This window comes from Rattus norvegicus, chromosome 3 (genome assembly GCF_036323735.1).
Source record: "Rattus norvegicus strain BN/NHsdMcwi chromosome 3, GRCr8, whole genome shotgun sequence".
Taxonomy (NCBI): domain Eukaryota; kingdom Metazoa; phylum Chordata; class Mammalia; order Rodentia; family Muridae; genus Rattus; species Rattus norvegicus.
The window spans coordinates 176887785-176911168 of record NC_086021.1 but is presented as its reverse complement, the minus strand read 5'-3'; the positions used below and the strand labels follow the sequence as shown (position 1 = coordinate 176911168).

Below are 23384 nucleotides of genomic sequence, written 5' to 3'. Positions count from 1 at the left end.
AACGAAGTCAGGACGACAGTTACCATCTCAGCACTGGAATTGCCGAGGCAGGAGGAATGCCTGGAGTTCAAGGCCAGCCTGGTCTGCACAATGAAATCCTGTCTCTCAATAATTCATAAGAATGTTAGATGCTGGGTTGGGGGAAATCAGGAGCTGGAGGCGTGGGACCTGGAGGTCTTTCACACTGAGGCCAGAAGCCAAGAAGAAACCATGGTCTGGTGAGTCTGCCCTGGCCGTGACCCAGATAATGCTACCAACCCAAGGGTCTCCACCATCCTGCCATCCTGCCAATCACCTGCCATGTGAAAGGCTCTTTCTTTGGCACCTGTGTGACAGACTCTCTGCAGCTGTGTCCACACACGTCCAGCCAGGAAGACGTTGAGGGAGCTAGAAAGTTAAAACGGGGTGTGACAAGTGTTCCAGGGAAGGTCTGGACAGAGGAAGAGTCACCAGGACTGGTGAAGGACGAGGAGGAGCGCAAAAGTGGCAGCAGGCATCTTGTGTGTTGAGTTCATCCCAGCGCCCAGCCACCACTCAACCTGGTCCGAGGTGCGTCCTGCATCTTGACTCCCGACAGAGCACCTCCGGGTGGCCACAGTGACTTTTGTTCCAGCTCCTTCCCCAACTGTTTACCACTTAATGGTTTCTTTCATGTTGTCTTGCTTTCCTTACTCAAATATATTCATTTTCAAAGGAAACATTTGGCATCGCCACGAGAATTGAAAACAAGGCGAAGCACAGGGGTATGCGCTGCCCATCAAAGCTCATCAGATGAAAGAAAACAAGAGAATCATCAAAGGTGCTGGTGAGAGGAAAACGGGGAGCCAAGGGCTGGGAGAATCTTGGAAACCATGCTTTAAAAGACTATTTCCTAAACGTTGCATGTTTGAGTGTTTTGCCTGCATGTTATGTCTGTGCACCACGTACATACCCAGTGCCTGCGGAGGCCAAAAGAGGGTGTCAGATCCTCTGGAGTTCAGAGGGTTGTTAGCCAGCACGTGACGCTGGGAAGTGAGCCTGGGTCCTCTGCAAGAGCAGCCAGTGCTCTTAACAGTTGAGCCGTCTCTCCAGGTCCACCATCACACATTAATTTGCTAACAGACAGTTGGTTTCTTCTCATTGGACATTTTATTATGGGTGGAGGTGGGGCGTGTGTGTGCCATGGGCCCTGGAGTCTGGAAGTCAGAGGACAACTTAGTGGAGTGGGTTACCTCCTTCCACCACATGGGTCCGGGGGGGATCGAATTCAGGTCGCCAGGCTTGGCAGCAATCTCTTTATGTGCTGAGCCCTCTCACTAGCCCAATAATCCTTGTAGCTAGAAACGTTAATGCTTTAAAAGATACTCATCAGCCAATCCAATTAACATTGTAGCGGTGTCTCATTATATACATTATACTCCATTCGGATGGCTAAAATTAAATTTAACAAAAGCAGAAGCCTGATGCTACACAGTCTTGATAAAGAGGCAAATCGACAGGCACTTGCCCCTGGCGCAGGTGTGAACGCAGAGTGCAAGTCACTATGGAAAACTGGTCCCTGACATGAAGACAAAGAAAAGTGTGCTCACGCAGACCCTCATTCACACATGTTTCCGTGTTTCCTGACTGCTAACAACTGGAAACGGCCTGAGTATTCCCCCAAGCTGCTGTCCCTCCCCCTCGTGGAATGCTATGCAGCAATAAAAAAGAAAATTACACCGATATACACAGGACTCTGCATCTCAGGAGCATGCTACTGGGGAAGGAAGGGCCTGGAAGTGGAGGGGGCGGGGGACACAGGCTCTGAAGTGATGTGGTGCTAGAGGCTGGGACACTGGCACAGACAGGGCATCCTCTGTCGGCTGCATTCCCGGGGCCACGCTGTGCACATCTAAATCCAGAAATGTCTTCCGCGTGTGCTGCAGCCAGAGACCACGCTGTATGGGGTATGCACCACCGGCCGTAGCTGGCCGATTCTCCCTTGTTCACAGAAGGGACTTGCAAGGTACCTAGTAGCACTGATGATTTCAGACACCGGATCAAGCTTCTCCAGGTCCAAGGAAGCAGAGCAGCTGGGCCGCTCCACTGGCTCGTGCTCTCGCTGGGCGCTATAGAAATGGTTCTGTGTGGGCCTCCAGGCACACACCAGCAGCCTGGCACACGAGAGAGTGTTGGTGGGGCTCAATCTGGTGTTCAGTCTGCTTCTCACCACTCCAAGCTGTCCGGCGGGTGTCCTCTCTTCAGAATACTTTCCTCCCACCACAAACCTGTGGCCAATGCACACACCCTGCCCTGAGGAGCCTTATAGCATGAATCCCTTCCTGTCTCTGCTTCTATGGCTCCCTCTATCCCGGATCTCTTCCCTTCCCTCCTCCCAGTCAGTCAGAGCCTTCTGTGTGTAAATGATACAAAGCCAGACCTAAGAGGCAAGCCAGAGCCAGAGCTTCCTAGGGCAAGACTTCAGGTGGGAAGCTTGGACACCATGGAGCCTAGTTCATTTCTGGGGGGGAGGGGGAGGTTGTCTTTGTGTCGGCCTTGTGCTTGCTCTCTATAGAGCTGAGGGGGAAACTGCATATCCTCCAAAGACTGCCAGCATGAGACCTCGGATAGCCTTAGTCACACGATCATCCTTGAACCAAGAGCTGAGTGGGCCCTGGTCCTTTGCAGCTGAATGGGCACAGGAGGTGCCGGGAGAAAGGGATGTACAACTGCCAGGGATGACTGACACTGCTGGGGACTCTCTCGCTCTGGCTACTCTGACCTCAGGCCTCACTTCCCTGTCCCAACCTCAAGTGCCTCCCGGAAGGCAGGCAGGAAGGAGCTTTGAGTCCCAACATTCCAGTGTTCCGGGACAGCTGCCAGAGCCGAAGGCTCCCAAGTCCCAGGAACGTTCTGGAACTTCCGAGGACAGGAGTAGGGTGTCAGTCAGAACCCTGGCGGTTCCCGGCCTGGGAACATGCTTAGAAGATGACAATTGGGTCCCTTCGGCCGAATTCCACTCTGTGGGTACCTGTGCCAAGGAAAACAAGGCCAGGACTGGGCACGGAAGGCGAGGGTGCTTGACGGGGTGTAAGGTGACATTGTTTACACAGGTGTGGGACGAGTCCCCTCACACCTTGCTTGCTTTTCTCCTTATTTCTCCCCTCTCCAAATTCTTTCCCCCAAGGGTGCTGACAGATGTGTCAAGGGAGCCAGTGGCTGGTTGTAAGGCTCTGCCCAAAGGTGGGATGTATGGCACCGAGCGCCTGTACCCAGGGTGGCCTGTGGCCTCTCCCTCCCACTGTACACCTCCAGGCTGGGGACACTGAGAACCTGGGCTGGGATCTCAGAGCGGCTGGCTGCGACTCACAGGACCTAGTCCATGCTTCATCCCCAAGAGAGAGCAGGGGACCAGAGACATTCAAAGTGGCTCCCAGCTGAACTCAGAGCCAGCCAAGAAAGAAGAAAGCCACAATTTCATGAGCACCTACTGTGCGCTGGCCGAGCTCAAGGACTCCCTGTGAATCAAACAGATTCAAACCACTTGTATATGTGATTGGAAAAGAGGGGAAGGAAGTTAAGCCTCGAGACACCCAAAGTGGGTGAGGGGTGTGGTCAGGACTCTCTCTAAGCTGAGTAGAGGCGGCCCTGGTATCAAGAATGATGAGCCACTACCAGGGGGACGTCCGAGCAGGTGGCTCTATGTGTGCAAAGGACCTGAAGCAGGCAGCTCCGATGTTGGTTGACCTCTGAGGACAGTGTTTTGCCAGTGCTGAGGGGAGAATGATTGTATCACAGAGAGATGAGTGCTTGGTGCCCAGGGTAAAGCTACCAGGTGGCTGCAAACATCTTCCTGCTACCTGGAGAACGGACTTGCCCAGGGTTACACAGCAGAGTCAAATTCTAGCGCCATCAGCTTGGAGCCCGTCTATGTGAGAGCTCCTGTCACAGGCCTGGCCTGGGGTGGGGGGTACCTGGCTACAGCTCCGAGAGCGAGTGAGAGCAAAGCAGGAGTGAACTCAGCTGCTGAGTCATGGGGAACCACAGGCTCCAGCTGCAGTGGTCTCTGCCTCAGTTTACCTAGCTGTAAAAAATGGGTTTAATAACATGTCTGCCTCTAGAACCTACTTCAGAGGGCCGCTGGGGAGGTTAATTGTTGCCTGCAGCCCCGGAGCAGGGATGAAAGGGGCAGGAAGTGGGAGCTGCCCACACTTCAGATAATTACCCAGGCTGGAGGGGGTGTCAGGATCTGGTTCAATCCCAGGCCAGCTCTCTCCTAGAAAGGAGGGGCCTTACCCACTAGAACGTTCCAGCCTGGGCCTCCCAGCAGCCCTGAGACCCCAGAACAAGAAAAGGCCAGGTTTGAGTCCCAGCTCAGTCAAGACGCCCAAGGTGTGTCTTCCTCAGCTGGGCACCCCCCCCCTTGCCAGCTGTCCCCTTTGGACCGGTAGATACCATGTGACCCCAATGCTTCTCCAGGCTGGCCTGCATTAAGCTGTAGTGAGCAGGTCCATAGCCTTGGACTCACAGCTAAAAAGAGAGCACAAAGGGCTTCTTGTGGGAATAAGCATGCTTTTCAAATGTCCTCAGGAGGCTGAGGCGATAGCCCTGTCAGTAAGTGCTGTCCATGCACTCTTGAGGACCTGAGTTGAGTCCCCAGCACCCACATTAAATCGAGGCATGGTAGTCTAACCCCACTGTTAGAGAAATGCAGACAGTGGATGCTGGGGGCTAGCCCACAAGGCAGCCTTGCCTAGACGGTGAGCTCCAGGCCAGTGAGAGACAGCATCCCAAAGGCACCCCAAAAAATGAGGTGTAGGGGGAATCTAGGAAGATACCAGAGGGTGACCTCTGATCTCCACAGGAATACTCAAATGTATATGTACCCACACATACCTGCATAGCCCACCCGTGAGCATTACATACCATACATAGACACACAGACACACACACAGAGACACAGACACATATACAGATACAAACATACACACAGACACAAAGACACACACTCACAGACACACACGGATACACAAACATACACATGGACACATACACACTCATACACAGACATACATACACATGGACACATACACACTCATATACACTCACACATACACAGGCACACATAGACACACACAGACACACACATACACACACACATACACACACATACATACACACACACAAAGACACACACATACACACACACACACACACACAGAGTAAGAGGGTGCAAGGGTTAAGTATCCTGCCACCAAGTGTATCTGACCCCAGTCTGATCCCTGAGACCCACATGGTAGGAGAGAAACGACCTGAATAAGTTGACCTTTAACCTCCACACATGTGCCATGGCAGGCACATCCTCCCACACGAATCCACATATCCTAATTACATAAAAACATACACTTCCATGTTAAAAAAAAAAAGCACAAAACATTTTCAAGGACACTGAGTAAGCCTCATGCTGTCTGTCCCCTCCTGGGGCCCCAGCTAAGCTGAGTGTACCCTACGCTGTGGCTCTGCGTGTCCTTGCTCCCAGACCCTCCTCACTGCACTCAAACGTGTGGGCAGCACGCCTGGTCCCCTTTGCTCCAATGTTTCATCTCTCCCTGAGTTGGAGAAAGACAGCAGAGCCAGAGGTCAGCCTCTCCTGTTCCTCCAGAAAGGTGGGGCACCTCTAAGCTCAGTGGTGAATCAAACTCTAGATGCTCTGACTCCCAGAAAGCTGGGAAGGTTGTCACGAAACCCGGGACTCTGCACACTCCTTGACTCAAAGCCCCTGAGCAGCACCCAGTCTGTGGAGATGAGCTGGGTGCTGGCCAGAAGTCTCTGTGGGCCCCGGTCAGTGGGAAGAAGCAGAGACCTTGTCAGGTGTCATCCACTTCCAGCAAAGTGGGCTATGGCTTGGGTCCCTGCCACCATCGTCCCTACTGGATGTCTCAGAGGTGCCTCCAGCAGGCCATGGTCTCACTGCCTGGATCCTGTCCTCAAGGCATACACTGGCTTCCTTTCTTAATCTAAATCTCCCAGGACCTCTCAGCTCCCATCATCCACCTGTGCTGTCTGTCAAACAGAGCCAACCAATCACAAGTGTGATCTCAAGCTGCCTACTCCTGCTGCCCACTTGTCAGGGTGCAGGCCTGGAACCTCTGCCCTGGAGAGACTGAGGCTTAGGGTCCTGAGTGTGAGGCCAACCTAGGCTTCAGAGTGAGCTGCCTTACACACACACACACACACACACACACACACACACACACACAAACCCTTTCTCAAAAATCAATTGTTTTAATGCTTCCTTCCTCATGCACTGCCGACTCTGGAACCAGACGCGAGCTTTTGGAACACCGTGATTAGTGCACGGGGATCAAATGGAGACAGGGTGAACTAAGTTAAAGGTGGCTCATTTCCTGGGGCCTGTTGTCCTGAAAGATGGTACCCCTGGTGGGACGGCCTCTCCAGGGTTCTGGAGTCATTAGGTGACGTCACAACAATAATATTTACCCCCACTTCCTGTGCTCTGCTTCGCTCACGATCATCACGCCCCGTCCGTGCCGTGACCCAGGATGCTGGTCTTGTGACCAACCAACCCCCTTTCCCAGTTAAGAGCACTACAGCTTAGCCTTAGAGTTGGGGATGACTCCAGGCCACCAGCGATTTGGCGGCAGGCCATGACTGAGCACGTGGCCACCAGAATCTCATGGACGGCTCCTTGAATTCTGGCACAGTTCACGTTCCCCTGTGGGTCAGCAGCCCTGCGGGAAGATCCCAGCCACGCTGTGTCTATGAGGAGGGCAGGCTTGGCGGCCGGCTTGTCCCAAGACGGGACGCCAGGCAGCCGGGAGTTTCTCTCCCCGAACTTACTGTACGTGAGTCAGCGCCAGCCCGGGTTGTGAAATCTGGGAATCTTGTGGGCCAGGCCAGCTGGGGGATGGCCGTCTGGGAAAGGGAAGCGGGGAAGGGGTTAAGGGGTGGGAGCCGGGGGGCCCCATGGCCAGCAGGCACACGGGGTACCAGCAGCTCGGGCTGGCCGCCGCCTGTGGCCGGCTCTGACGTCACAGCTGCGTCAGCAGCCGGCCCAGCCCCCACTTCCTCCTCTGTGGGCAGATCCTCAGCACTGCCCTCCCTTGGGAAGTGTGGTGAGTCCCTGCTGGGATGGAGGGAGGAAAGGAGGAAGGGAGGGGGTGGGGTGGGGAGGAAAGTGAGCATGACTTTGCATACAGGAGGCACTTAATAAATAACAGCAGGGATGGGCTCTAGCCAAAGTTAATGCTAGAGTTGCACGGACAGATAAGAACCACCCCACTCACTTTAGAAGAGGCCGAGGGTCCCAGAGGACGTCTTTCATTGCATCTGGTCAGGACCTAAGTCTCCATCGCCCTGGGGTTGAAGTCCATGTCCCCAGGGCCATCATTTTCTTTCACATCGCATTAGCATCAATTTGTTAAATAGGATTAAAACCAGTGGCATTTGTCTGCGGAGAGGATGGGCAGAATCCCTGTCTGGCCGCGCGCGGGTGGATCAGAGGTGGCTTGGTCACTTTGACTTAAGTAAATTCTGTCCTTAACAGCTTCAGGAAAACACAAATCCAGCAGCGTTATGTTTTCTGCACATTGTCACTACCAGACCTCGCAGAGGAAGAGAGCGAGGACCAGGCCAGCCCAGGACAGTGGGCCACGCAGCAGGTTTTCCACGCTGTTTTTTTTTTTTTGGTTCTTTTTTTTTCCGGAGCTGGGGACCGAACCCAGGGCCTTGCGCTTCCTAGGCAAGGGCTCTACCACTGAGCTAAATCCCCAGCCCCTTCCACGCTGTTTCCAGGTGCTGTTCTGCCACTCGCTAGGCACACCATTGTGGTTTCCACAGTGCCCCAAGGGGTATGCACTTTCACATAGGAGGAGATGCGCCCAGAGTGGTTGAGTAAGTTGCCTTGACTGTGCTGTAAGAGTGCTCAGAGCTGAAAAGTCCAGCAGGTGCTTGGATAAGAAAGCTTCAAGACCCAGGGCAGCTTTCACTGGCGTGGGCTCAAAGCCGCCTCAAGCTGGCCTGGCACAACTGGGTGAAGAGCCACAGACACATCTCTCCCAAGACGTCATCGCAGATCAACAGAAGCAAAAGAGCAGAGAAGTCAGGGACCAGAAAAGGCTCAGGTGATGCCTGAAGTTACACAGCCGCTGTGAGTGGCCTCCAGCCTCCACCTCAGCCCTCCCCTGGCCGGGGGACCAAGAGGAGAGAGCTGAGCTGAGTCCTCCCCAGGTCCACCTATTTCTCTAAGGCCTAGTTCAAGCACAGCTGAGTTGAGCAAGAGCAGAAAGGGTGAGGTGGGTGAGGGCATAGAAGGATGCTCCTAGCAGTGGGGACAGGTGGGCAAGCTGGGCAGGGGCAGCAGAGGGAATCATGGGAGAAGAATATCAGTTAGCTGGGTTGAGGGTGAGAGGCTGGAAATGCAATGAGAACCTGAGGTTGGATGCAGTCTCAAGGTGCTGGGAACCATGAAGACTGTAGAGAGCCCTTTGCCTGTACCCCACTCTTCCGCTGAGGGCTGGCGAGACCCTCTATTTTCCTTTAGAACTTTTTCCCTTTAATATTTTCCCCTTTAGTCCTTTAAAGTGTTTTTTTTTTCAGATTTATTTTTACTTTATGTCTATGGATATTTTGCCTGCATGTACGTTTGTGCGCTGTGTGTGTGTGTGTGTGTGTGTGTGTGTGCGCGCGCGCGCGCACGCGCGTTTGTGATGGTTTAGTCGGTGAAGTGCTTGCCACACAAACATGAGGACCTAAGTTTTGTACTCAGAACCGACGTAAAAAGTGGAGCATGGTGATGCGTGTGGCGGTGCGTGTGGTGGTGTGATTGCATAACCACCCCGTGCTGAGGAAGATCTCTGGGTATTGCTGGCCAACTTGGTGAGTTCCAGGTCAGAAAGAGACACTGTCTCAAAACCAGAAAGTTGGCAGCGTGGCCTGAGGAACACCGGAGATTGACTTCAGGCCTCCGTCTGCACGTGTGCTCATGTGGGCATTCGTAAGTGTGCATTCGCACACTCGTGCACATTCACATAAGTAGAATGTGGCATGTGGTGTTCTTGAGGTACTTCCTGTTCTCCCGCCTCCTCCTCAGAAGTGCGAGCTCTGTGGACACAGGGGCCTCGGAGCTGTGTCCGGCTTCTGACGCTCAGGAAGTGATCAGTAAGTGTTTCCTCATGAGTGGACTTTCCCCGCTCAGAGTAGCGTGGCCGGGACTTGGCCAGTCTCGAGCTCTTTGTGGCCCTCCTTCCAGTCTCAGATAGAGTAGCAACATGCCCAGAGTGACCCAGCACATGAGGGACAGGTGTTGCCTCTGGGATCTAGGCCCCATGTGACTGTGGGAGGCATCCAAGAGTTCTGCACGCCCAGGCCTTCCTTCATTCAGCTACACCCTCTTAAGGTATGAGTTCGAGTCCTCACTGAGCATCCCCTCCCTGCCTCTGCCTCCCCTGACCCCACCACCACTCACGGGTTAGGCTTCATCGCTGGGGTCCCTGGGGCCCCCGGCTTGCAGCTTTGGAGCATAGCAGCTCAGCTGGCTCCACCCCAGCAGCTCCTCCCAGCTCCCACATGCCTCAGGGATGAGCCTCGGTAGTGTGACAGGCCTGGCTGATGCTAGTCCCTAGCAGATGTGGATCTGTCTCCCACTGAGCCCCAAGACTCCCTACTAAATCTCTGCCCATCACAGTCTCCCACCATCCACACTACCTCAGGCTCAGCCCCCACCCCCCACCCCAGCCCTGTGTGGCAGAGCTATGAGGAAGTCTGGGCGAAGAAGCACATTCAGGTCCTGCGGGCGACAGAGACAAGAGACAGGCTCAAAACCCCAGCCAAGACCAGGCCAGGGTTCAACCAGTACGGTCATCTCTCCTTGACATCTACATTGGGGAGATGAGACGGACTGACGGAGAGTAGGGTCCAGGCCCTGTCTTAAGCACATTTAGCTACCACAAAGTATGGCCCCCTGGGAACAAGGGCCAGAATTGGGTGTTCTGACTTTCTAAGAGGAACTGTGAGTTTTCAAAACATCTGCAGGTTTTTTAATGTTAACTCCATTCCTGAAAGGCTTTCTGCAGGAGTGGGTGCGGCAAGCCCACCCAAGGGCAGGCTTAGGCCTCAACCAGGCCCAAGGCATGTCTCAGGGCCTGCAGGGTTGAGAGATGCTGGATGGGTGCTGTACCTGGTCCCTTCTACAACTCACAGGGCACCTCCCTGGGGGAGACTCCAACTGGGTGGGTGAGAAGGGCCTTGGGCAGGGACTGAATTACTCTTCCTCGCATGGGATGCAGATGTGTGTGTGTGTGTGTGTGTGTGAGTAACCAGTCCCCTGTGTCTCTGCACTGCAGGAGTAAGGTGGCCACCACTGGTTCAAGTGTCCCTGACCCTATCCCAGGCTCCAAACCCAGGCTCTCCTGGTGTCACTTTGAATCAGTCCTGCCTTGTGACTACGTTTCAGAAGAGAGCACTGTATTTGAGGGAAATTAAGGACCCAGGCAAGACCTTCAGGGCTGTTGGAGTGGACCTTATACCAGACCTCACACTGGGTCACAAGCCTGCCCGACCTCATCCCTTCCTGTCCCAACCTCCATACCTCTAATCCCCGTGGGTGTTTTGTTCTCTGTGTCCCTGGACTCCATCCACCCTCAGAGCCCAGTGTTCGCTCTCATTAACTCTCATATGGAGATCGTGTTGCTTCCCCTGCCTCGGAACCCTGCCCTCAAAGCCAACACTGCACAGCAGTCTGGATGGCAGGGTGACAAGCTGAGTTTCTTTCAGCTTCCGAGGAAAGGACAAGCAATCTCCTGAACCCGAAGTCTGGAGTGAGGTTCATGTGTAGGCAACCTAATCCGGGGCTCTTTCCCACCAGTTCTATCCTTCGTGAGAAGTCCGGTGACCTTCATAAGCACTTAGGGTTTGCTCTGGGGACCCCCACACCTGCCCTGGCCCTCAGCGCCTCCCAGCAGCAATGGCTACAAACGGGACTGGGAAAACAAAGTCTGTCTACTCCCAGTTGTCCACAGACCTGCACAGGGTCTCCCAAGCCTGCAAGCAAGGGACAAAAGGCTAAACAAACAACAGCTAAGTTGTGGACCCTCGGGGAGATCAGCCCCACTCAGCCTTCTGCAATCCCAAGCCTGTGACTCTTGGAAGAGGCTCAAGAAGTTAAAATAAGTCACTGCCCAGAGCAGAGGCTCCCCAAGCCTCTGCAGGTCTCCTGGTTCATGATCTCCACCCCATGAGTCTGCTGTGTGTGTGTGTGTGTGTGTGTGTGTGTGTGTGCGCGCGCGCGTGCGTGTGTGCTTGCATGCAATTTTCTGCAGTGACAACTCAACTTTTCCTAACTTCAAAACACCAAATGTCAACATACTGCCATGTCAAAGAGGAACTCAGAGCCCTTCTTGTCACACTGACCTCACCACAACCCTCTGACGCTGCAGGCATCTGTTCATGTCCTGGTCCACCCTTTTCTCCATTCTCTTACCCACGTACCCATCCATCTCCCATGAATTCATCTCTCTGCCGCTTCACCCACCCACCCATCCATTCACCCCTCCACTCACCCATCCAGCCATCCAGCACTCGCCTGCCCGCTCACTCATTTCTTCATGTTTGTTGCTTCCTTGCGACTTTATTCACTGGTTTTCCCAATCGCACACTCATCTGTCCATCCATTGATCACAGGTCTCAAACCTCCTCACCATCATGCATTGACCACCCATCCAACCATGCATCCATCCACCCATCTGTCCATCCATCCCCATCCACCCATCTGTCCATCCACCATTCATCTACCCAACTGTCCATCCATCCATCCACCCATCCATCCATTTATCCATCTGTTCATCTAACCATGCATTCATCCATCCACCCATCTGTCCATCCATCCCCATCCACCCATCTGTCCATCCACCATTCATCTACCCAACTGTCCATCCATCCATCCACCCATCCATCCATTTATCCATCTGTTCATCTAACCATGCATTCATCCATCCACCCATCTGTCCATCCATCCCCATCTACCCATCTGTCCATCCATCCCCATCCACCCATCTGTCCATCCACCATTCATCCACCCAACTGTCCATCCATCCATCCATCCACCCATCCATCCATTTATCCATCTGTTCATCTAACCATGCATTCATCCATCCACCCATCTGTCCATCCATCCATCCATCCATCCATCCATCCATCCATCCATCCACCCACCTGTTCATCCATCCATTCATCTATCCATCTGTCTGTCTGTCCACACATCCACTCATCTGTCCATCCATCAGTCCATCCATCCACCCATCCATCCATTTATCTATCTGTTCATCCATTCATCCATCCATCCAATGTCCCCCTGATGTTATCCTCTCCCCTGCTATGTTACCTGCCCACTCCTTCCCTCAGTTCATCTCTTCCTCTATTCATCCATTCATAAACAGCTCCACCCACCTGAGGACCCAGCCGTAATCACCCATAGGACCCTGTGCCTGTCCATCATCTTTCCTCCTTCCTCATCTGAGTTCTCCCTGTACCCGAACCAAGACATGAGTCACCGCACCCTGCCCCTACCAAGTGCCAGGGTTGGGACCAGAACAAGGAGTTCGTACTAAGGTGGGTATGGTGAGGTCAAAGGGTATCACAGGTTGGTGCTGGAAGGTGGTGAGAGTGATCCCTCGGGGGACCCTCTATGGAGTAACTTTGAGGAATGAGTTCTGCACCCTGAGACTGCACAGTCTCCAAACTCATGGCTGTGGAACCCTTTCCCTGATGCCCCAGTTCCCCAACAACACAAACTGTACAGGCCACCCCTGTCTGCAGAGCCGAGCTGTGCATGGCTGCAGTAGGTGCTCAGTTAATCAGTGTCAAGGAATGCAGCTCTCACTGAGAAAGTCATGCTCCCTAGTGACCCTAACTTTTCGATTCTGTGCCTGGGGACTCCCGTGTGACCTCGGCCAATTCCCCAAGCCCCGGACTCTGCTTTCGTATCTGAGAAATGCACCTTGGGATCTTATGGTACAGACCTATAAGGGAAGTGTGGCCACATGCAGAAGCTCTGGCTGACCCCTGGCTGGAAGGAAGCCAGGGGACCTGGAAGCCCGATTAATGCCTCCCTCCCGTCCCTGCCCAGCTTGAAGCAGCATGAACTGGAATTTCCCGATAATTCGCAGTAATTAACTGATGCTGCCACCCCTCCCCCTGTACTCCTGGCTCTTTACTCTGCTCCCAGCGCCTCAGGGATTTGCAAGGAGTCCAACTGGTTCGGGAGGCCGAGCCGCCGCCTCCCGCCCACCTGATCCTTCTCGGCTGTGCCGGTGTCGCTTCTAGGACCTGTGGCTAGTTGCCCACAGGGCGAAGTCAGGGCAACTGGACTCCTCAGCCCACGCCTGTCCACGCTGCCTAGACACGTGGTCCCAGGGACGCCACTGGAGGCACTCAGCCGTGCCACCTGTCCTCCAAGGCTTGAGGACAGTGGTCCTCAGATAGCCTGGATCTCTCCTGCCCTGAGACTACGGCTGAACCTCCCACGGGGCACAGCCCTTCTTCCTCGGCTCAGTATTTATTAGGTACTTCCTGTGTGCCCAGCCCTGTACCAGGTATGAGGACACGGACACACAAGAGCCAATTCTGGGCCCAGCTCACAGCCTGGGGACGAGGAGTAGGAAGTGTAAAAGGCTAAGGTCACAACATGCAGATGAGGTACAGTCGCCATGCCCGAGAAGAATGACACAGGACACAGCATGGCTTTGGGGTAGAGGATATCCCTGAAGCCTAATGGCACTGGTGGGCTCAGGAGTGCCCGTAAGGGGTGCCACTCACCACTTCGCGCCCTGGATCATGTTCTAGAAATGTGTCTGCTAAATCTCCATAAAGTTGTTAGGGAGAAAGGGGGTAACTGTGACTCGGGGCGAGACCCTGGGGTGGGCAGTCAGGGAGGCCTTCCCGGAGGAGGCAGCTGTTAAGTTGAAAACGAGTGACTCGAAGAAAGGAGAAATGAACCTGTTCGGGTCCACGTGGCCTGAGTTCAAATCCTCACTGTGTGGCTTTGGGCGAAAGGCTTGACCTTGTCCGTGACACAGATCACAAAGTAGGATGCGCCTCATAGGGCAATTTTCACACTGCAGGATGTTGGTGGCCTGACATGCAGTAGTCACACTGTCCACACAGGCCCTGAGGCAGGAGGACAGCACAGAAGGCCATGGTCCCAGCAGAGTATCGGGCAGTGTCGGTGCCCTGGAGTCTTAGGGGTCAGAATTGAGCTTTGTGGGCCTGGGGACTGAGCTCCGGAGTACTGGAGACCGAGGGCAAGGGCAAAACCAGCATTTCAACTTGAAGCCATCCCTTGAACAGACCGCTCTCATCTTTCCACTCCAGCTTTAACCAGTTACAGCTGGAGAAACTGAGACAGAGAGGGACCCAAAACCTGTGGAATCGGGGAACCAGAAAAGAACGGTCGCCGACCACGACTTTCTGCGTTCAACTAACTGAGGGCCGTATGAGCTGAGCCTCCTGCACCCTAGTGTTGGGGAACTCATCAGCCTCCCTGCTGGGCGGTCCCTGGGCCCGTGAACAGGAACCTCACCGACTGGACAACGCCACAGCCAGGAGAGGGTCCAACTGAGGCTCCCTGCTTCCAAGCTGTGGGGCTGACGTCCCTTCTGTGAGCTGTGTCTCCCCACCTCCTGAAGACAGACTGTTCGTGGCCCTCTGGGGTTCGTCTCAGGCCTGTGAAGTGCTTGGCAGAGCCGCAGCAGGCCTGGGGTGCCCCTGTCCCGCCCATCGATTCCCATCTGGGGGGCCAAGGTCGACCTGAGGGCAGGCGGGCTGGGCCCTGTCTGGGGATAAAGGCAGGCGCCCCAGGGTGCAGTCAGCTTAATAACAGGCTCCAGGATCCAGGGGTTTGAACTCAGGCTAATAGGCTCAAACACAAATTGAACAGCCCACGGTTCCATCAGCGCCTCTGACAGCCAACTCTTCCCACACTAGTGTTCCTCTCTTGCACCTCCCACCCGCCCTCACTGCTGGAGCCCCCTCTGTGTGCCCAGCATGCAGAGCTCCCATATGGTACCAGGAACAAGCTCCCCCTTCTGCCCTGGCCCTGCGCGCCTCAATCTCTCCTCTTGCTCCTCTGCCTTGGTACTTCTCCATCAGCCAGGTGGTGGCCTGCCCCAGGGCCTTTGCACAGCCTGCGCCTCCTGCCCGGAACTCTCTTTCCCCATTCAGGCCATAGCTGCTCAGCCTTTGAACCGCCTCAGCGAGAGGTCTTGGCCCCACCCTGTAGCTCCTACAATCCTGCTTCATCTTCTCCCTCACTGTCATGGTCCTGTTAGGGTTTACATCTAGAGATATTTTTGTTTGTTTGTTTTTGTTTTTTGAGTCAGGGTTTCTCCGTGTAGCCCTGGCTGTTCTGGAACTCACTCTGTAGACCAAGGGAGTCTCGAAGTAATAGAGATCTGCCTGCCTCTGCCTCCTGAGTGCTGGACTTAAAGGTGTGAGCCAACACCACGTGGCTCTGGGGATCTTTTTAAATATATGTATTTTAATTTTTTGAGATGTATTTATTTTTATTTATTGTGCGTCAGTGTTTTGCCTGCCAGCGTGTCTGTACACCCTGGTGCCTGGTGTGCCAGGAGGCCAGAAAAGAGTGTCAGGTGCTCTAGGACTGGAGTTACCATGTGGGTGCTGGGAATTGAACCCAGGTCCTCTGAAAGGGCAACCAGTGCTCTTAACCACAGAGCCATCTCTCCAGCCCCTTTAATACATTTTTTTAGTTTGCACCGAACATGTACCTATTTTTAATACCGTGTGACACCTCAATGCAAGGCCAGTAACCATCACCACAGCTTAAATGCAGAAACCAGAGCTTCAGACTCAGCCAGTACAGCAGAGCACCCCACGGATGGACTGACTGGACTAAGCTGCACTGGACCTGGAGTGTTGTCATCCTGGTGACCTCTCACCTCCTCGTGTCTGGATCACCATCCCTGCGCACCTGCACCCCCCCTCCCACCCCTCCTCGCCAGCCTTTGGCACCCAAACTTCTCAATTTTCCCTCCTTCTGTGGGATGCCAGCTGGCCCCCTGCCAGCCCCTTTCCCCCGCCTGCTGCCCTTCCTGGACACAGGCCCATGAAGGATGAGGAAGGGCCCGCGGTGGCTGGCCGAGTGCCATGAGAACGCAGCCCCTCGGGCCCAAGTCTCCTCACTGCAGGGCCAGACACCTGTGTAATGAGTGCCATTATGGGGACCTGCCAGACAGGCCCCAGCTCGCCCTAGCCACCCAGGCTGTGAGGGTGATGCAGTTGGGGTTCAGGGAGTGTTGTGGGTGCAGTGGGGGGAGGGCACCCGATGTTCCACCCTATGTTTCCAGATAAGCCAGGCTTGACTTCCTACAGAAGTAGGAAGATCCCAAAGCTCAGGCCTCACCGTCCAAGCTGGATAAAAAGCAGGCCGAGAAAGATAGACATTTATTGAGCATTTACTGTGTGCCCACTTGGTCTTATGAGCTGGCTCCTGTCCCCTCCCTCTGTGGGACATTCACCAGTGTTCTGTTTGTTTATCTTCCCTCTCTCTCCATTCGGACATGGATGAGTACCTACTATGCATCAGGCCCTTTCTCCCTACTTGAACTCATCTGTCTTGAGTGAATAACGTTAATGAACCCGTATTACAGAGAAGGCTCAGAAAGGGGAAGCGACTGGTTCAAAGTCACACAGCTGACGACTGCCGAAGCAAGGAGAGGTCCAGGCTCTCCGGCCCCAGAGTCCACATCCCTAACCACTGCACACCACTCCCCCAGTCAGCCCGCTCAGGCAGGGAGTGTGTCCCTACTGCATGCCAGCCCCAGCCCAATGCCTGGCACACAATAGGTGCTTTTAAAAGAATTGAGTAAGGGCTGGCGGGATGGCTCGGTGTGCAAAGGCACCTGCTGACACCTGACTTCAACTCCTGGGACCTGGGAAGCGAAGGACCCAACCCTTGCAAGTCGCCCTCTGACCTCGACACATGGACGGTGGGATACAGATTCCTGTGCACGTGTGTGCATGTACACATGCGCCCGTACACACAAGTAAATATAAAAAAGTGAAGGGGGGATGAACAAAGGACGAAATGAGGGCATTTACTAATGAAGATCTAAGGCTCAGAGAGGTGAGGTGACTCACAGGAGTCACACAGCACAGCTGTCACAGAACCAAGAAGCACCTGTGGGGTATGATGACTCCTGCCTCTCCACCCTCCTGTCCCTACGTCTCTGACCCCTCTCCAAACATGCTGTGACTTGAGCTATGCCCAAGGGTGGACGGGTGCCTGCTCCAGTCCACCCGAGCTCTAACCTGGGCCTGCAGTGTAGGTTGGCCCCAGACTCCAGCCTAAGAACTGAGACCCCGCCCCGCCCCCACCTCTCTGTGTTCTCCTGGCGTGGGAGCCACAGAGAACACTTGCCTTCCCCTTAGGGCCTCTCCTCTTCCGGGGACACCTCTAGTCTTGCTGTCTCTAGCAGGGTTCCTTGGTAGCAGTCATCCATGCTGCCCACAGCCACAGCTTCTGGCTACAGAAGGCCTGCTCACCCTGCTGGGCCATTGCCCCCACCCCCTGCCTCATCCCCAACCTCCTAATTCTCAGTGGACTCCAGAACAGGTATCCCTGCTGGCCTTCTCTTCCCTACCTGTCTCTGGCCTTGAAGGTGGCATGTCCCAGTCCTGGAAGACAGAATGTGAGTCCTGCTGTCTTCGGTGGCCACTTACTGTGCGCTGGGTCCTGGACACTGTCACCATCCCTCCCTCCTGCCACCAGCATCCTCAGTCCTCACTTGCCTTTCCCAATTATTCCAGTCCCCTGCCTCCCCCCTCCAGCCTTCACAATGGTTATGCACACAGCCTCCTGCCCCACTCACTGTCCTGCAGGTCACCTCAGGAGGCCTTTCCCCCACAGTTTGTCATCCTCTGGTGTGTCCACCATGGTTCTAGCCCAGGACCAAAATATTCTGCCATCCATGCGTTCCCCTCCCCCACCATAGCTGTCTAACCTTCTGGCCAACAGAGCGACCTGTATACAAAAGGTGCTCAAGCAATGACTGCTTGATAAAGCAAAGAGAATCAAAGAACACCTCAGCTATGCAGCTGGGAACCAGGAGGCCCCCTCCCTGCCAGCAGGCACCCCTCTGCACCCCACACTGCTCTGATTCCCAGCCTTATAAAAACCACCGCCTCCACGTCCCCTGGAGGGACACGGGATGCCCAGGGGGTGAGGCCTATGCTGACCCCAGCCTGTCTTCCAAGACCTGGGCCTCAGGAAACTGGTAATTGATTGGGGGAGGGGGTGCTTTTGGCTGGACTGACACCTGCCCTCAGGGATTCCTGAGATCAGGAAGCCCAAACACCTCCATAGGGGAAACCGAGGCACAGTACATGTGTCTATGTGCCCAGCTGTGCAGCCTACAGGAACAGGCCTGAGTTGGGGGGCTTTCTGGGCTCAGGCTCATGGGGTGCTCCATGTCTCAGTCCCCTCCCCATCCCCTATCCGTACCCCGCTGTGAAAGGATCTTTTCTGAAGTGAATCCAGACCTGCCCCACATCCAGCACTTATGCCTTCTCCATGAGCCTCAGTTTCTTCACTTGTCAAATGGGGATACATTTGCCACTTTTTTGAAAAGCTACTCGGCCATACCCAGCTCTGGAGGGAGGCTGGGGCCTCGTGAGTAGCCCCTTCTGTGGTCGCAGAGGGCAGCTCTGGGCACCCACAGCCTCCGCTGTGTCTGTAAGGCAAAGGCCGAAGGGTCCCGGGTGGCCCTGGCCAGGTGGGATGCGCGGGCTGGGGGAGGACACAAGTGGCCAGGATGGGAGCTGCAGCAGGCCAGGGTGACTCACCCTCTGGCCAGGCTGGAGGCTGGGCCACAGCCCCCACGCGCCCCTCTGGGCTCTGCCTTGCACCCAAAAATGCTGTGTCATGCTCCGTCATGTGGCTCCGGGTCATTAATACCCGAGTTCTGGGAAGCTTGGGCCGTGTTCCCGGAAGGGGTCAGCCGGTTCAGTAAACAGATTGGCTGTCTCCTCGGCACAGCCTGAAGCTCTGGAGGCTGGAGGTGGGGGCTGGTGGCCAAGGGGACAGAGCAGCAGCCCCTGGCCCGGCTTGAAGCTGGCACCTCCCAGGGCAGCCTGGTGCAGGTTGACAGACGAGAAGGGAAACCAAGGCTCAGAGAAGGCAAGGCACTAGCCAGGGGTCGCACAGCACGGCCAGGATTCAGACCTGGAATTCTGGTCTCACTCTCTGGAGTCCAGGCCACACACTGCCCTCTCCCAGACTCATCCCCAATCCTAACCGTCTCAGAGCAGTTTGTTGGACTCAGGAAAACTGGGGGAGGCGGGGAGGCAGTTGAAGGAAACAGAGCTGAACACAGCTGGGCTGGGTGCAGGGGTGTCTTACCATGGAAATGGTAGCCTGGGCCCCAGTTACTGGGAACATGTGTCTTCAATGTGCAGCCATCTTCGTGGCCCCTATCTTTTTAAGAGACCTACTAAGTGCCCAGCACTGTGGTTAAAAGTCCAGTAGAGGCCAGTGACCCACCAGATAGGCACCCCTTTTGACCCCATTATGAGGTGACAATCTGAGAAAGAGAAACAGTTGCTCTATTTGGGGACAGAGCAGGTTCCAGAGCTAACGGGTTCAGATAAACCTTCACTTCCCTGTGCCTGTCCGTGACCCCGCACCAGTGACTCCGCTTCCCGCAGCCTCAGTTTACCACCCGGTAAACGGAATGGGTACCCTGCTCATATCATGGAGACCCCAGCCTTGATTAGAGTTCCAATCCTGCTGTATGGTTCCTGGCTGTCGAACCCTGGGTATGGTTGCTTGACGTCTCTGTTCTCTGTATCCTGTTGTGCAACAGACAAGGAGAGGGAATGAGCTGGCCCCCTTCCCGAGCCTACCCTGTGGGGCCAGGTCTTCTGAAGCCCCCTGTACTCATATTTGACCTAAGATAGGCCTGCTGGGATGGGGTTAAAGAGCCCGCGATGGACCACAATGAGAAGTGTGGTCTCCCACGCTTGCTCCTGCAGGTTCCGGTGTGCAGCCAGCAGCAGCCACTGCCACAGGATCTTCTTCCCAACCCAGTCCCCTCACTGCACGGTGGGGGCCGTGTCCCCTTCCCTGCTCAGACATTTCTGGTCACCAACTGCCATCCACACACTGTACCTGGCCAGACTCACACAGGCCTTGTCTTCATCCTTGGGAAACCGCCCACCATGTGCAACAGCTCCTCCCGGAACCAGCGCCTCTGCCTGCTCTGCATTCCACACATCCTGAGCTCCCTCCTCCAGGGAGCCCACCCAGATGCTCCCACAGAGAGCGAGTGCCCCAGCCAGCCAGCAGAACTTGCCCTCTTTTCCTGTCACTGCCTTTACACATCAGCTACTTTACACGTCACCTTGAATTTCTGTGGCTGTGAAGCAGATGCCTCTGCGAGCTTTAGGGTGAAAGAAGAAATTATTACCTCTAAAATCCTTAATGAAGCCTGTAAAGTTGAAATCACTAAATTGTTATTTCATCTGTTCTAACTTTGCACTTTTTTTTTCCTTCTTTTTTCTTTTTTTTCGGAGCTGGGGACTGAACCCAGGGCTCTACCACTGAGCTAAATCCCCAACCCCTTAACTTCGCACTTTGACACTCACGATGTCCCACCCGGGATTTATGGAAAGGTTGGTGTCACTCGTGAGCAATCTGCCTTGGAGAGCATTTGCTGCTGGGCAGACATTTCCCTGGTACCCTCAGGCTCACCAAGAACCCCAAGTCTGTGGTAAATACACCAGCGAGGGCAGCTAACCACTTCGGCTCACTAACGTGACAGGGCTGTGGAGATGTGCTTCCAGATCCACTATGGGTCTAACCTGGTCTCTCTGCTTGTCCTCATCAGCCCCCACTGCCCTCTCCCAGCCTTCCTTCCACACCCTCCTGGACACCAGGCTAGGCAGTGCCCGCCCTGCTCCTCCAGCCCCTAGAAGGCTCCCCTCCTTTTTGTGGGACTCTCAGAGCTGAGTTCAAACCCCACTCTCACCACACGCTTGACCCTCAACCCAGCCTGGACCCCAGGCTTCCCACCTTCTGCAAAGGTCCTTCTCAGGAGAGGAGTGGGCTGCCAGAGAAGGGTCTCAGACTCTCAGCCCTCAAGCACCAGCTATTGGCTCAACACTTAAGAATCCGTGTAAGGCTAGCAAAATGGCTCAGTGGGTAGATGTGCTTGTCTACAAGTCTGACAATTGAATTGAATCCCTGAACATGACATGGTGGCAGGAAATAATTGAGTCACACACACACACACACACACACACACACACACACACACACACACACACACCAGTTGTGGCAGCACATGCCTATCATCCCAGCACTTGAGATACAGAGGCAGTAGGATCAGAAGTTCAAAGTCATCCTCAGCCACTTTGTTTGCGGCTAGCCTGAGCTACATGAGATCCTGGAGAGAGGAAAATGGGGAGAGGGGAGCTGTGACAACCTCTTGGGCTTCCTGAACATCTGGAATCCAGGCCGGGTTCTGTGCACTAGGAGCCTGCGCTTCCCTCCACCCACAGGGAGCCATCTGCAGTCCCCAGGACCTGAGGAGCCGCAGAGAAGAGGAGGCCAAGGGGCAGGATATGAGGCCTGGGTGTCCATGTCATAACCCTGCTGTGGAGATATTTAGATGGAGTCAAGGGGCCTGCATCAGGCCCCCAGAAATGGCCCTTGGGGTTCCTTCAACCCTGAGAGTCTCCTTTTTTGCAGCTCACAGGATTCCTTCATCTGTTTCCACCCCAGGAGGAGGGCTAGCCTCAAATCTTCAGTTTGGAAAATGACCGAAGGATTTTCTGCCCCATTTTTGAGACACACACACACACACACACACACACACACACACACACACACCACAGAGAGAGAGCACACAGCAGTCATACATACACACATACACACAGAGCACAACAAACACAAACACACATACACACATGCAGAGAGAGGCAGACACACACACACACACGCACACACACAGACATACACAAAGAGCACAGCAGACACACACACACACACACACACACACACACACACCCCACAGAGAGAGAGAGAGAGAGAGAGAGAGAGAGAGAGAGAGAGAGAGAGAGAGAGAGAACAGCAGATATACACACACATACACACATGAGGGGGGCAGAGAGGCAGACACATAAACACACACACACACACACACAGATATACACACAAAGTCAAAATATCCTGGTTTTTAAATAACGAAGAATCTCCTAGTCGGAACACACGCACAGAGAGAGAACAAGAGGAGCCGTAACTGGCCTGGTGCTGGGGGCATTGGTCAAGGCTGCCATCACCCCAGAGATCAGAGGCTGTGGGAGGTGACCAGGGACATGCGTGGCTATGGGCTCAGGAGTCACCCTGGTGCTCTGGAGCGGTGACTGTGGCTATGAGGAGAAAGAGCAAACAGCTGGACCGGGGGCAAGGCCAGCTCTTCCAGAAACTTCTAAGCCAGAAATGGCCAAAGAAGCCACGTAGAGGCACACACTGGCGTTGTGTTTGTTTGTTTTTAATTTGATTTGCTGGCCAGCATTTAAAAATCAGGAGTTTTCACACATGACCTCAGACTTCTGGTTCCTCTTAATACGTGGAAAAATATGGGCGGTGTGCCGGCTCAGGGTGCCGCCCCCAGAGGAGTCTGTCCCCAGCTCCCCGCCTCAAGCGTGGTGTCTCCTCTCCTGGGCCAGAGGTGTTTGCAAGGTGGCTCTCCTAGTGAGCCTCACTGTGGAGGACGCTGGCAGCAGCCCGGAGATCCAGATAACTTCCCCCAAATCGAGGTGACAGCCAGAGCCTCCCCCAGGAGCCCACCCTGTCCCCAGGAGCTGCTGACCCTGGGCCAGGCCCTGGGTCAGGGAAGGCCCCGTCCTGTTTAGGTTTTGTGGTCTCGTGAGTAACGAGTGGAAAAAAACAAGGTCGAAAAGATAACAATTACGACGAAATTAAATCAAATCAGGCCCGTGACTCATTTATGGAGCCGTAAAAACAGAAAACAAAAACAAGCTGGTTCTAGAGAAGTGAGGGAGGCCGGCAGGCAGCAGACAGAGGAGACAGAGGGAGGGCTGCAGGGCAACCACCGCTGAGGGGCTCTGTGGGGCCATGGAGACTTGGGGGACTCGACCCCTACAGCCAGGGAACCGGCCTCAGATCCGGCTGGGGACCTCAGAACCCGCAGGACTGACCTTGTCCTCCAAGTATCTCCAGCAAGAAAACTAAGACAAGGAGTATGGGGTGATGAGCCCAAGCCACCAGACAGCCATGATGGCACCTGTCATCACAGCCTGCCACAGGCTCCAGAAAGCCAGCGTCAAGACTAGGATGTCTCATAAGCAGCAAAGGACCCCAAGAGGTC

At 54.6% G+C, this 23384-nt stretch overlaps 1 protein-coding gene across 4 annotated transcripts; it reads left to right on the top strand.

Annotated features, from left to right (window-relative positions):
- The first annotated feature begins 55 nt into the window (after window positions 1-55).
- Window positions 56-20521, top strand: LOC120101791 (uncharacterized). Of its 4 annotated transcripts, none has more exons than XR_010065055.1 (3): window positions 56-7094; window positions 7526-12585; window positions 14347-20521. XR_010065055.1 is itself a non-coding variant. In XM_063285130.1 (2 exons), the coding sequence occupies exon 2, from the start codon at window positions 11213-11215 to the stop codon at window positions 12407-12409; it is 1197 nt and encodes a 398-aa protein (XP_063141200.1). In that variant the 5' UTR covers window positions 56-7094; window positions 7526-11212; the 3' UTR covers window positions 12410-20521. The 4 variants fall into 4 exon arrangements, 2 of the variants coding, with proteins under 2 accessions (XP_063141200.1, XP_063141199.1); XR_010065056.1 differs by having other exon boundaries at window positions 81-7094; window positions 7526-8128; window positions 12414-20521; XM_063285130.1 differs by having other exon boundaries at window positions 7526-20521.
- The last annotated feature ends 2863 nt before the right edge of the window (window positions 20522-23384 follow it).